At 37.6% G+C, this 15180-nt stretch overlaps 2 protein-coding genes across 2 annotated transcripts; one reads left to right on the top strand and one right to left on the bottom strand.

Annotated features, from left to right (window-relative positions):
- The first annotated feature begins 392 nt into the window (after nucleotides 1–392).
- Nucleotides 393–1334, top strand: LOC122482787 (olfactory receptor 5AL1-like). The gene has a single exon (XM_043579083.1). It carries the CDS (start codon nucleotides 393–395, stop codon nucleotides 1332–1334), a length of 942 nt encoding a protein of 313 aa, XP_043435018.1.
- Nucleotides 1335–3778: 2444 nt separating this feature from the next.
- On the bottom strand, nucleotides 3779–4738 carry LOC122482789 (olfactory receptor 1038). Its single transcript, XM_043579084.1, has one exon. The coding sequence runs from the start codon at nucleotides 4736–4738 to the stop codon at nucleotides 3779–3781; it is 960 nt and encodes a 319-aa protein (XP_043435019.1).
- Between the last annotated feature and the right edge of the window lie 10442 nt (nucleotides 4739–15180).

Below are 15180 nucleotides of genomic sequence, written 5' to 3' on the forward strand. Positions count from 1 at the left end.
CAGGTGCCCCAAGTCACTTACATTCTTAATGTCCCTTTTTATTTCTTTATATTTAAAGAAAAGTAGAACAAAAATTTTGCCATTTTCTTGATTATAACATTTTAATTGAAATGCTCTCTTTCTACTTATACAGCTCCCTGGTGGATTTTTGTATCACAGAATTTTTCCTGGACCAAATCCTTCACACTGAAAGCATAAGAGAAATCCACACATAATTCTGAGTGCTTATCAATATTCTTCTTTGGCCGAATTTAACATAACACCTTGATGAGCCAGGACTCTCTTCTCACAATTGAATTGATTATTCCTTAAAAGTAAAGATTATTCAGAGCCTGTGCTCTAGATGAGTTTATCGTAGATTTGTTGTTTATTGTTTATTGTTCATCTCTTTCATGGCAAAAGGCAATCAGTCAGCAGTCACTGAGTTTATTCTCTTGGGCCTCACAGATAATCCAGAGTTTCAGGCCATTCTCTTTTGTGTATTCCTATTAATTTACTCAGTTACTGTCCTGGGTAATCTTGGCTTGATTGTGTTAATCCAAATAAGTCCCCAGCTTCACACACCCATGTATTTTTTCCTCTGTCATCTGGCTTTTGTTGATTTTTATGGTGCCTCCACCATCACTCCAAACACCCTTGCAAACTCGTTACGTGAAATTAAAAGTATGCCATTTTATGCATGTGCCACTCAAGTGTGTTGCTTTATCACATTTTCAGTTTGGGAATTATTAATGCTGTCTGTCATGGCCTATGATCGCTATGTGGCCATCTGCAACCCTTTACTCTACATCATTCTCATGCCCAGGAAACTCTGCCTCCAAATGGTCACTAGCTCTTATATTTATGGACTCACTGTAGGACTCGTACAAGCAGTGGCTACATTCCACATGTCTTTCTGTGACTCTAATGTGGTCAACCAGTTCTACTGTGATGATGTCCCCTTGATTGCTCTGGCTTGCTCTGATACCCAAGTCAAAGAGTTGATGCTGTGGATCATTGCTGGGTTCAATGTGTTCTTTTCTCTTATCATTGTTCTCATATCCTATGTGTTCATTGTCTTCACCATCTTAAAGATCCATTCTGTTGCAGGAAGACATAAAGCCTTTTCCACCTGCGCTTCTCACCTGTTTTCTATTACCATGTATTATGGGACCCTCAGTTTTATGTACCTGCGCCCCAAGTCAAGCCACTCACTGGATAAAGACAAATTTGCCTCAGTGTTCTATGCAGTGATGATTCCCATGTTAAACCCATTGATCTACAGCTTGAGGAATCAGGATGTAAAAAAGGCTTTCAAGAAAATCTTTGACAAAGCACATTCTGATAATAGATAATCAGTTGTGCTGTTCCTAAAGAAACGCTGGAAATTAGGAATTTTAAACGAAGGCTTGTGCACGGGACAGTGCCAGGAAGTGTAGAAAGCTTTGTCTTCTGAAGCTCAGTTCCCTGACTCTATTTCCTTGAAAATAGGCCTTTCTTGTTTCTGCTTACACATAGTAGACATTTTATAAATGTTTATTTGTTTAACTGTTGAATTCTAAAAAAAGAGATGAAAACAGCCCATTCTGTTTTTCCATGAGATGCTTCAACAATAGAGGTGAAGAATAAAGCACCTTAAAATCATAACTTGATCTTATTTCACTATGATATGGGGAATTTTAGGTTGTCTTCACAGACATCAACCATGCACATATGATTGAAAATACCAGGCAAGATTTTCCTCCATAGTTGAACCGAAGTGAAAAAATAACAAGGTGTTCGGTTGAAGGGTTTGGGTTTGAAAATGCCTGAAAAGTGACCTTGCTCTTTACTTTAAATGTCCCTGTTGATACGGTTGAACGTTTTTCATAAGACCTCATTTTTTTAGAGCAGTTTTAGTTTTACCACAAACTATAGGTCTGAATTTCCTTACCTACAAACGAAGGATGGTTTTGATGTTTTTATGTGTTTTGTACGTGACATGTGAGAATGTATCCATCCGTATAGATACACCCACCAGGAAAAGTGTGGTGAATAGAAACACCACACTGCTCTGTCAAACCTACTTTAAAAATATAAGATTTCATGCAACTCACAAAGTTCTCTAGCACCTCAAAGAGCATGTCTGCACTATGTTCACATTAAGTGCAGAAGGGGAAATAATCATCTGCATGAGAGGTTGCATTCTATATAATTACTGCAACTATCACAATTTCCTTCTAAAGTGGAAAAATAAGAAGATAATATTAAGAAACCAGGGGCTCCTGGGTGGTTTAGTCGGTTAGGCATCTGACTTCAGCTCAGGTCATGATCTCTGTGAGTTTGAACCCCGTGTCGGGCTCTGTGCTGATAGCTCAGAGCCTGGAGCCTGCTTTGGATTCTGTGTCTCCCTCTCTCTGCCCCTCCCCTGTTCATGACTCTGTCTGTCTGTCTGTCTCTGTCTCTCTCTCTCTCTCTCTCTCAAAAGTAAATAAAGATTTAGAAAAAAGAAACTAATTTAATTGCTTTTTGTGAATATTAAAATGATAAAATCTTACAAATTACTGTTTTCATTAAGTTTTATGGCATGATCCTATAACATTCATTGAATACATCACAGGCACACAGAAATAACCTTATAACTTAAGATTATTTCTATCTGAACAAATGTTCAGGTACACTGAACTTATTAATTCATTTAATAACATAATTTGTTGTAAACAAATACCTCCCATTATATTTAAAAATCAGAGGGGGTGCCTGGGTGGCTCAGTTGGTTAAGTGTCCGACTTCGGCTCAGGTCATCGCGGTCTGTGGGTTGCGAGGCTCGCATCAGGCTCTGTGCTGACAGCTCAGAGCCTGGAGCCTGTTTCGGATTCTGTGTCTCCCTCTTTCTCTGACCCTCCCCTGTTCATGCTCTCTCTCTCTCTCTCTCTCTGTCTCAAAAATAAATAAATGTTAAAAAAAAATTTAAAAATCAGATAATGACCATTTAAGATTAGATCATCTGTATTGCAGTATCTTTCCTAACATCTACAATGTTAAGAAAGAAAAATGCAAATAAACTTACATTTGCATTTAGAATTGTCATATTACTAGTGATGTGAACTTAGGCACTTTACATATAACTGAGACCCAGAAGTAAACCCTCAGACATTTCTTAGGTTTATTTTATTGTATTAGGTAGGAGTGCTTGATTCAGTGCCTGGAAGCTAGTAGAAACCTGACCAGGCTTTGTCCTTCTTTCTTCAAGACTGATAAGCTTTTGAGAGCTCGGTGAATTAATCTTTAATTATATACAACAAACATTTATATAACAAACATATACATACCACTTGTTATCACAGGATATTTTTGTAAGCACTTCATAAATATTAACTCGTTTCATCTTTAAAACAAACCAATTAGTAGGGTCCTCTTATTTTCTAGAATTAGAGACAGAGTCACACAGTTTAAGCCGATTGTCCAAGGGGTCATAGTTAATAAAGGAAAGGCTTGGCATTCAAGCTCAGGCAGCCTTCCTTCCAGAATAGTAAGTTCTACCAAAGACACGCTGCTACCTTTGCTTGAGCTACACAAAGGTGTGTTTGAGGGTGTATTTGAACATAATTTCAGTGGTCTGTTAAGGCTGCAGTGGCCTGAACCAGACTCTTTGGATCATGCTGACTTCCCAGAATTGGCCTGGGTTCTTGTAGAAAAAGTCAAGGTTAGCTGAACTACAGTCACATTTTTAGTTGATTGGGAAAGAATTACAAGAAATATCAGGAGGAGGAAGTTTGATTTATTTACCCTCTTGTATTAAATTAAGCATTCATTATGCTTATTTTCTTAACTTTAACAGCTTTAAGGTTTCACAACCTTTATCCAAGGCTTTCCTTGAGGCATCTTTAACCTCTTTGTTCCTTAGACTATAAATCAGGGGGTTCAACATCGGGATCACCACCGTGTAAAATACAGACGCCATTTTGTCCGTGTCCAGGGAGTGATTTGATTTGGGCTGTAGGTACATAAAGATCAAGGTGCCGTAGAAAATAGTGACAGTCACCATATGGGAGCCACAGGTGGAAATGGCCTTGCGTCGCCCCTGAGTAGAGCGGATCCTTAAGATGGCAGCAATGATAAAGATGTAGGAGGTGAGAACAATGGAAGAGGAGCAGATCATATCAAAACCAGCAAAGGCAAAGATCAGAATTTCCTTCACGTGTGTGTCTGAGCAGGACAGAGCCAAGAGAGGAATGTCATCACAGTAGAAATGGTTAATTACATTGGGGCCACAGTAAGTTAGATGGAAGGTGATAATGGTATGGAATAGGGCAACCAGAAAGCTGTATATATATGGAACTGCCACTAATTGAATGCAGAGTCTTTTTGACATCAGGGTTGAATAGTGCAGGGGACTACAGATGGCCACGTAGCGATCATAGGCCATAGAAGCCAACAGGAAACACTCGGTGATCATGAAGGTGAGAAAGCAGCCCAGTTGTGTTGCACAAGCATAGAAAGGAATAGTGTTAATTTCCACAACAAAATTCACCATCATCTTTGGTGTGATAGCAGAGGAGTAGCAAAGGTCAACAAAGGCCAAGTGACTGAGGAAATAGTACATAGGCGAGTGGAGTCGAGCATCAATCCTGATTAAAGTTATCAACCCCAGGTTGCCCAGCACTGTGACCAGATAGATGATGAAAAACACCACAAAGCATGGGGCCTGAAGCTCTGGTTGGTCTGTGATTCCCTGGAGAATGAATTCAGTGACATGGGTGATATTGGTCTCAGCCATTTATTTAAGTGAATTTTACTGATTTCACTCCAAGTTGAAGAATAAAAATGGCACTTCTCATGGCCCCTGCCAATGTTGGCAAAAGGTGATCGCTAGTGTCGTCTTGCCTTGAATTGTGTTTTCTTGTGGGCAAAAATTACACCTTATATCTTGAATAACAAGCAGAGGACTCTTGCGTCAGGGAGAGGAGTCCTTTACTCTCACAATAGCCTTCTTAAATGTTGTTTTGCCTTGTAATTTTAGAAAATATGGAATGGTGCTGGTTAAAATTGTAATGCTACCTGAAAGAAAACACTTGAGACAATAAACACTAACATTTCAGCATTTTTGCTGCCACTATCTTTTCTCTGTATTTATAAATATGGCAGCACAAAAATGTGTAACTCATAAATGAAGCTATTTTAACTTTTTTCAACATATTTGCATGTTTCCACAGTCTTAAAAAACATCAAAATAATCTACTATGACTTACTTGCTTTCCTATATCCCCTCCTTCACTTACATAGACTAAGTACTTGAGGCTGTAGAAACTAGAAGAAAATTAATCAGAAATATAGAAGAAACATGCAATTTTATTTGTATAGCAATTATGGACTCATTATTTTTTTTCCAATTCAAAATTCACAACATTCTAATGTTTCTTGTCCAAAGAATTAGCATTAATTAAGTAATCTATCATATAACTTGTTAAACTACAGGGAGATAGCCATCTTTCCCCGTAAACATGTGTCTGTATACTCCAAGGGCTTAAAATATCAAAGCACTTACTCTATTAGGTTCTAGACATATCAACAACATAGCCTAAGGAAATAATCAGAGGCAAGCAGAGTTTAATAGAAACATGTATAGCTAGGTGGGGTTCTTAATGCATGCTTCAGAATAATTGCAACTCTTTCTAGTTCTACCAGCCTTAAAAAGAGGACTAATCTCATTAAGCTCAATATTAGCCTATTTGAATTTAGTTTTGTCCTTTGCTTTATATTCTACAGAATATAACTACAAAATATTAATAAAGAAAGGCACCTTGAGAAATTCATCATGTCTACTGCCTTCATATTTCAAATTTTATTTTTTTCTACTGTCATTATGTACCTGCTGCCACTGAAGGCTGTTCTTATCAGATACTCTATTTTTTGTCATACATGAATTAACTTATGCCAGTCTCTTGCTAATGCTATGACAAAGGTTCTATCCCAACATCCCTGATTGACATTTGCAAAAACCCAGGCTTATGGCTGTGGTCAGAGTAGGTGGTATAATGTGAGTGTGGCTGGGTTTGTTTGAAAGCAGAGCCCAGGGGGTGCCTGGGTGGCTCAGTAGGTTAAGCAGAGGACTCTTGATGTCGACTCAGGTCATGATCTCATGGTTGGAGAGATCAAGCCCCGTGTTGGGCTCTGTGCTGACAGAGTGGAGTCTGCTTGGGATTCTCTCCCCGCCACCCTTTCTCTGCCCCACTTCTCATTCACATGCATGCATGTGCTCTCTTCCTCTCTCTCTCAAAATAAATATAAACTTAAAAAAAAAGCAGAGCCCATATTCCGAATTATCATGCTACGCTGCCCAAAGTGCATGGCTTGCTCTTTTAGCTTTAATCACTAGGATAGAATTTTAAATCTGGAAGATGTATTCATTTTTCTGTAATATCAAACAAAATGTTTCAAACTTGGAGAAGACAAACATGAAAATGGTATTTTTTTTAAGAGTTCTGGGCTTTCTATGCAGTTTGCCAAAGTAAAATTGCAGGAATCTGAGCTTTGAAAATGTTATCAAGTAATGCTGTCCATTCTGCTAAATAACTGTTTCATTCAAGAACATTCAGAATTAAGGCCTCTCTTACTTGCTTATAGGGCTTGAACACATTTAACGTTTTCTCACAAAGTCTTTTATTTCAATTCCATATGTGAAGTTATAATGTCAAACTTAATTGAAAATAATTATAAGACTGCCATGAGATGTATAAGTAAAGGAGACCTTCACTGAAAAAAATGGTGTCAGAGGAAAAGACCCATTTATAATTTGATAATATTTTACATAAAACAGCAAAGTCCATCTGTGCATTAGAATTTCTTATATCATTGCTTTTATTAACTTGAGGATTTGTGGTGGTTACAAGGTGCATGTCAAACAAAATCAGAGGGAACCTTTTGAGAAGAAAAATGCATCAATTAAAGCATTAAGTATGGTGGTTATTTACTATTAATCAGAATATTTATGCACCACATTACTGCTAGAAGAACAAAGTTTACAGTGGAGGTGCCTATTAAGGAAGAGTTTTGGATTCCTAACTCAAGAAACTTAAATCACCTAGAAATAAAATTACTTATAAGCATCTGTTAAAGTTCTCATAAAATTCAGCATTTATGATTTTGTATCTACTTTAGAACTCTATGGGTTATTTTATCAATCCCCCTAATTTTTCAAAAGTAATTATTTTTCTCATAGCTTCCAATTACTCTCAGTAGGTTGTTCTGAAGCGACCACTATTTCAAAGTATTACTAATATTTCTGTCATTTCCACATCTCTGGAATAGGGAAGTCCTCAAAATCATTGACGTATTTCACCTAAAGATTTATTTAAGAAGCATTGTTGTTTCTTGTTTCATTGCATCCTTCCTGAAGTGGGTTTTTCCTGGAACTTTACGGCACATTGGAAATGCCTATGAAGTTTTTAACTCAATGTCCCGGTACCCCCCACCAATTTAACCAGAACATTTGGGCCGTACCCAGGCATCAGCATTTGCAAAGCCCCCTAGGTGGTTCCAATGTACAGACATGTTTGGGAATAAGTAGCCTGAAGAACGAATTTGTTAGAATGGCCAGCAGAGATCAACCATTCTTTGAAACTTAGTTTTACTTCTCTTTTGGGTTTGTTTGCCTGGCCTATGATGAATTAGTTTGAATACTAATGACTCCACCAATGCAGTGGAATTCAAACTGGAGTATGGCTGTTTCTACTGATGTGAAAAGACTCACCAAGGATTATGTGGGCAAGAATACTTTGAAGAAAATTAATTTACAGGTCCTCCATTTTTTTTATCTGTTCCTTTCCAAATATCATTTGCCTGAGAAGGCACTTGTACTCTTGGTTTTTGTTTGTATCGTCCCTTTTCAAAACCCACACTTCTCACACTTGACAAATGAAAGGCATATCTCTCACCCATCTGGAATCCTATTATGTTTCCTGGCTCCAACATTTGGGCATTTAGATAATTCTTTTCAGATCAACCTATAAATATACCCCTGGTTCTTAATAAATTCAATTTCAAATGAAAATTAAATATATATTGAATAATTATCCACCAACAATGGACGTATATAGATGATTTTAATCATTTAATTGTGATAATAACTCAAATAGAAATATTTTACCACAATAACATATAGAAGCTATAGAATCTATTATTACAAAAATTAAATTCTAGTCAGTGTGTGTATATTTGAATTTCAGAGAAGCAAAGCAAAGTAACCAGGGAAATAGTTACATTATATAATATAATAAAATACATTATTATGGTGAAAATTGAATGGACAAATGAATTGAAAGAGAAAAAAAAAGAAATGCTCTATTCTCTCTAATTGTACAAAGGAGTCTCTGTGTTTTCAATGGATGATGACAATTATTGGTTATAATAATATTACACTATTTTTAATGAATTTAACTTTATATAGACATATATATGTATGTATGTAAAAATTCATATATATAAATATACAATGCCAATATTTATAATATAAAATTATCTTTTGTACTTATTTAAACTATTGGTGAAACATTTTAGGTGTTTACTTAACTATATATAATGAGGCAAATACTTTTTATTTTTAGTTATTTGAGTACGAAGATTAATCAGTAATAATCATTTTTATTTCTTTCTGGTAGTTGACTACTTTGTTAACAACTAGCAACTTCATTTATTTGATTCTCCATCATCTGTCTTTGTAGATTCCATTTTGCCCATCCGGTTTCTCAAAACACCGTTGCAAAACAAATTAAATATTTCCTTTATACTAATTCTTAAAGGCTTTGCCTTGCTTATTAAGGATTAGGGATGTATCTCTGACGTTCTACACAGGCTTTGGCAATTAACACAATGGCAAGCTTTGCACAGAGAAAGTGTGAAAAGAAGAAGGAAATAGTTATTGGGAAACATCTTCTTTCCTATCCACAGCTCTATTAGTCAATAAATTGACTTGATTTACTTGGGGTCTCATCTTATCCAGGTCCTGCTCCCTGCTTTATAAGGGTCTGTATAGCTTTTCCAAGCCAAGCATCCTTCATCCTTCACCAAGCTTGGTTTCCTCCCCAGAGGTGACCATCTTGCAAAGGCACACTGCACACCATCAGTGTACTGGGCATACAGATGTACAGATTGGAGACATTGTCACTTCTTTAGCCATAAGATGCTCCCTCTGTGTATCCCAAAACACGTACAACTGACATGGCATGACATGACATGACATGACAAGATGTGACGTGACGTGATGTGACATGACACGACATGAAAAAGGGTGAGGAAGCACTTGGTGTGAGTCTGACTGCCTTAAAGCCCTGCTTGAGGCCAAACACCTCTTCTGAGAAGGAATATTAGAAAAATGAAATACCAGGGGCACCTGGTTAAGCCAGGTTAAAGGTCCGACTTTGGTTCAGGTCACGATCTCACAGTTCCTGGGTTCCAGCCCGGAGTCAGTCTCTGTGCTGACAGCTCAGAGCCCAGAGCCTGCTTCAGATCCTGTCTCCCTCTCTCTCTCTGCCCTTCCCCCACTCATGTCCTGTCTTTCTCAAAAACAAATACACATTAAAAAAAATTTAAAGTCAAATGAAATACTAGTGGATTTCTATTTTATTTCAGGTTTCAAAAATTACAGTGAGTATCCATTCTTTATTTAAAAGGGAAATTTTTACCATATATCTGGTGTTTTCCAAGAATAGAAAAACATTGTTACCATTACTTCAGTTTAGAAACATTCCTGGTCACCCACTCTTATAAGAGAATTTTAGACAGGAGAGCCACCTGCCTTTATATCTCTCCTCGGTTGGCCATATAACAACTAGCTTTTACGAGTACTGCTGTAGAGGAGAGGGTGGTTCTAGATGACCTGGATAACTCAATATGAGGTCATTTAAGGAGTGTGTGTGAGAGAGAGAGAGAGAGAGAAAGAGAGAGAGAGAAGGGAGACAGAGAGGGGGCAGGAGGGAAGGGCAGGGAATTAGAGACAAAGTAGTATTTTAAGTACAAGTAGACATCCTTTAGAAAGTACTGGCAAACAGAGTATGGAACTAAGAAATGTAGTTAGGATGTTATAGGTGTCATCTCTAAAAGCATACTGATTCTGGGGCACCTGCATGGCTCAGGGTAGGTTAAGCATCCTACTCTTGACTTGGGCTCAGGTCATGGTCTTGTTGTTCATGAGTTCCAGCTGCATGTCTGGCTCTGCATTGACAGTGAGGAGCCTGCTTGGGATTCTTTCTCTCTCTCTCTTTCTGTCTCTCTCTCTCTCTCTCTCAAAACAAATAAATAAACTTAAAAAAATATATTGAAAGCAGATGGATTCCATCAGATACCACAGCTTGCAAAGGGGAGAGGTTCCTAACAGGAAGCTAGGTTATGAGTGGAAGGTTGGCAATTCACTCCATGTACAAATTCCATGACTCACCTGCTTAGCCATGATCCTGGCTCTTAGTGAGCTCATTCTGAAGGTGTTTGGGTGATTTACTAGTTCCTGGATCCCTTCGGGTTTAAATTTGATCCTCTGGAGACATCAGAAAGCTGCAGTATTTATTTTCCTATTTTTCTCAAATTAAGATAAGCTGGACAAATTATATTGGGGAGTCAAAAAATGTTTAATTATCTGTATTCCTGAAGGAACAATTTCCATGAAGGTAAAGGTAGACTATACTACTAGAAACAACACAAAAAGACTGTAAACCTGGTTCATTTGAATAAAAATTCAAGTTTTTTGAGAGGAAAACATCAACCCTTAAATACTGAGTAACTCACTTATGAGACCTTGGACAATGTCCAAATTCTTTCTAAGCTTCAATTTCCTTAATTGTAACATTCAGTAAAAATGGTCCATATTTTATGATTTTGTGAGTATTGAATAAATTAATGTATGGAAAGGACTCAGTAAACTCTACAGTAAATATTAAGTGTTCAAAAGATATTTCCTTTGAAAAGTAAGAGGAGACAAAAAAATAAATGACACCAAAATAACCCAAAAACCTACCTAAAAACTAGAACTGCTTTCACCATAGTTTCAGATTTTGTCTTTGTGAATTTATACAAGAAGGGAAATGTGTTTTTATGAATGGTGAAATTCAGTTTCTCACCAAATTTCAAACTAGAAAGCCATTTTCAGGTCTAATATACATCATATGTTACTAGATACATGTGCGCATAATACAAAACTCATAGCAGAAGCCAAAACCACTGGAAAATCTGCCTACTGCTTCCAATTTGCCCTGATCATTTGCCCCTTCCAATCCAGCTTTGCCCCCCACCACTGAACCCGGTTCTTTGTAGCTTGTCTGCCTATCATCTCACTGGTAAATACAACGGACGCTTTTCAACTCTTTGTCGGATTTCCTCTGAAATCTGAAAACATTGTATATGGTCTCACTCCTTGTCATTTGTTAAGCCACACTTTCTTTTTTCAGTTTTGTTTCTTTTTTTTAATCATGGTAAAAGCACTTTTATATAAGATCAAACCCCATAACAACATTGTAACTGCACAATACAGCACTGTCAGCTATAGACAAAATGTAGTACAGCAGAACTCTAGAACTTATTCATCTTACATAATTGACCTTTTCTATCCTTTAACATTCAACTCTTATCTCTCCCACCCCCCTCCTTGGAAACCACCATTCTACTCTTTCTATGAGTCTGACTATGTCAGATACCTCATATCTAACATATGAAGAATAGAATAATGTGGTACTCGTCCTTCTGTAACTGGCTTATTACGCTTAGCATAATGTCCTCCAGGCTCATTCATGTTGGCACATATGCCAAGTTCCCTTCTTTATTAAGGCTGTATGATATCCCATGGTAGATCCGTGCCACATTTTCTTTATTCATCACCCATCAGTGGGCATTCAAGTTGTTGCCACCATGTGACTACTGTGAATAATGATGCAAGGAACATGAGGACTCAGATATCTCTTGCAGATATTGATTTCAATTTTGGGGGGATACATATCCAGAAGTGAGACTGATGAATGATACAGTAGTTCTGTTCCCACTTGTTGAGGAACGTCTATAATGTGGTCAAGAGCATTGATACCATTTTATATTCCTACCAATCATATACAAGGCAATTTCTCTGCATCCTTACCAGCACCAGCCCTTGCTTGCAATTTCTCAAGGCTTTACAACGAATTATTTGCATCGTCCTTGATACAAATATTTGAGGTCATCTAATTTGACATGATCATTTAAACAGATGAGGAAACTAAGGCTCCTCGACCTTAAGTAATTCTGTCTCTCAGTTTCCCCCTAAGAGCAAATAAAAGAGCGTCACAGTCGTCATTAACAATAATATCCACAAACTCCTATTTAAGGTCACTTTTATTGCTCCAGACTCCACTCTGTGTGTGTGTGTGTGACATATTTTATAAATATATTTTTATGTATTATATATAATTATATACAGCAGTACATTTACTTTTCACAACAATCCTGCGACATAAGTGCTGTTATTACTCCCATTTTAGAATGAGGGAGCCAAACTACAGAGATTGGGCACCTTGCTCAAGGTCACCCGCTGAGTAAGTGGAAAAGTCGTGTTTTGACTGGCTGTAGAGTCGTAACCACTAACTGACATTCCTCTTCCTTCCCTTCTCTGCTCTAAACACAACCAGATTGACTGCATCTCCCAGTCATGGGTGAGGGCTGGCTCTAACTGGATGCAGCCAAAAGGGAGTTGTGACAAGAGGTGAGACTGCACCAGGAGAGGAAGGGCAGGGCACTTGTCCCCTGCCCCTGCTCTCTCCTCGCTTTGGCACCATGTCTCAGACAGCAGATCAACCCTCTGTCCGGCTCCCTCCAGGAGCCCCACATCCACAACCTTGATCCCATCAGGCTCCTACGTCTCCCAAGTCCCTTCAGACCTTTCGGTGATGATGAGGTGGCACCGTTGTTAGGCTCTAGGTGTGTCACTAATCTTTCCTTATTGACGTCTCTTCATTTGAATTATATGGGTTGGTTCTCAAGATTCTGATCAACAATTCTCTAACTGCATTGCAATCAGGCTCATTTTGTGGTTGTTGTTTTTGAAAACTAAATGCTTTGGGAATTTGTTAGGAAGCAAGATCACGTCTATTTATTTAAGTGAGAGTGCGTACATTCTAAGACCTTTGGAAAAATCAAACACTTCGGCCAGGACTTAAAGAACAGACACGATTACCATTCCTAGAAATAGGGAAATGATCTGTGAGGTGCATGGATCTTTACTATCTGCTTAAGATATGAACTGTTTACATTTTATCCATGTAATCAAAATTATTTATCTTAAGTGAGATCTGTATAGATATGAGGAAGAAAAAACATCTCTTGACAACTGCCAGGTGGGCCCTGATCTGGTACTAAAAGTTAAGCTGTACTATCATATCAATAATATTATTGATAATAATATTGCTAATAAATTAATATCAATAATACCAATAATATCACAAACACCAACATGAGAAAAGTTTACTTGGTAACAGTAATGAAACAAGACAAAAACAGGGTCACTCAGTAATAGTGTCAGAGATCTAGACAAAATCAAGAACACTGCCTAGACCACAAAAATGGTCCAACATTCTTTTCCTCTGGCTACTGTAAGGGACTGTTGCTTCATTACCAATTAAAGCTTTATCCCTACTCCAATTTGTCCGTGTTCTGTATAGGAACTATTAACGTATCAAATCATAAAAACGTGTCACTCCATGACAATACCCAATCCAGAGTGCCACCATGCTTTCTTGAACCCTACTCTAAATAACCTCACAGAGTGCAATCCCACAGCAAGCTTGATTCCCGTGGTGTACAACGTCCATTGTTAAAACACACAAAAGTAACACAACTTTGACCAGAGATTGTTCCTGGTGATCTTTGCCTGGAGCACACTGACAGATGAAATGGAGTGAATTCTGGGATTTATTTATTTGGAAATAAAGATTTATTTATTTGGAAATAAAGATGTATTTATTTCCAAATAACTTTGGGGGCTAATGTATGAGGTAAGTAAGAAGTATGGATAACATATACCTGACCATTGGGCACCTGGGTGGCTCAGCCAGTTAAGCGGCTGACTTTGACTCAGGTAATGATCTCATGGTTGGTGAGTTCAAGCCCCATATTGGCCTCGCAAAGCCCACTTCAGATCCTCTGTCCCCTCTCTCTCTGCCCACCCTCACTCTCTCTCTCTCAAAAATAAACATTTCATATATATATATATATATATATATATATATATATACCTTATCATGAATGGAGACACTGAAGCTGGACAATTGTTATTGGGGTAAGGATTATTGTATCAAATCTTCTCATTCTGTATATGTTTGAAAATGTCCATAATAAAAATGGTTATTAATAATAATTAGTCCATTTACTGAAAGGAGAAAAATGTTTTAAAAATTGTAAGTAGTCATATTAGTTGGGAGGGTTAAAATATCAGTACACATCTATTAAAAATATGATCATAGGGGGGCGCCTGGGTGGTGCAGTCGGTTAAGTGTCCAACTTCAGCCAGGTCACGATCTCGCGCTCCGTGAGTTCGAGTCCCGCGTCAGGCTCCCGGTTGATGGCTCGGAGCCTGGAGCCTGTTTCCGATTCTGTGTCTCCCTCTCTCTCTGCCCCTCCCCCGTCCATGCTCTGTCTCTGTCCCAAAAATAAAATTTAAAAAAAAAAAAACGTTGAAAAAAAATAAAATAAATAAAATAAATAAAATAAAATAAAATAAAAAATATGATCATAGGGGTGCCTGGGTGGCTCAATTGGTTAAGCTTCCAACTCTTGATTTCAGCTCAGGTCATGATCTCAAGTTCATGGGCTTGAGCCCCTTATGGGGCTCTGCACTGAGAGCATCTAACCAGCTTGAGATTCTCTCCATCCCTCTGTCTACCCCTCCCCCACTCACACTCTCTCTGTCTCTTTGAAGTATTATCACAGAGGCCAAAAAATCTGTAGAATGGGAAGATAGCAGACATAGATTTTTTTTTTAAAGAAAGAAATAAAAATATGTTTCACAAATAACGTGATCAGCAAAAACCAAGGAAATCAGTGAATCGGAATAATAAAATTTCACCAGAAATAGCACCTTTATATACTAGAAATGTGAAAAACACAATAGGAAAAGATTTATGAACAATATTGTGAGGTGTATTATGTATGTGTGTATTAGACTAATACATACATTAACAATATTCAAATAAAAAATCACTAAGGAAATAC

This window comes from Prionailurus bengalensis, chromosome D1, assembly GCF_016509475.1.
Source record: "Prionailurus bengalensis isolate Pbe53 chromosome D1, Fcat_Pben_1.1_paternal_pri, whole genome shotgun sequence".
Lineage (NCBI taxonomy): Eukaryota > Metazoa > Chordata > Mammalia > Carnivora > Felidae > Prionailurus > Prionailurus bengalensis.

Excerpts from the sequence above, each read along its gene's own strand:
- LOC122482787 (XM_043579083.1), top strand. The coding sequence starts at position 393 with ATGGCAAAAGGCAATCAGTCAGCAGTCACTGAGTTTATTCTCTTGGGC.
- LOC122482789 (XM_043579084.1), bottom strand. The coding sequence starts at position 4,738 with ATGGCTGAGACCAATATCACCCATGTCACTGAATTCATTCTCCAGGGA.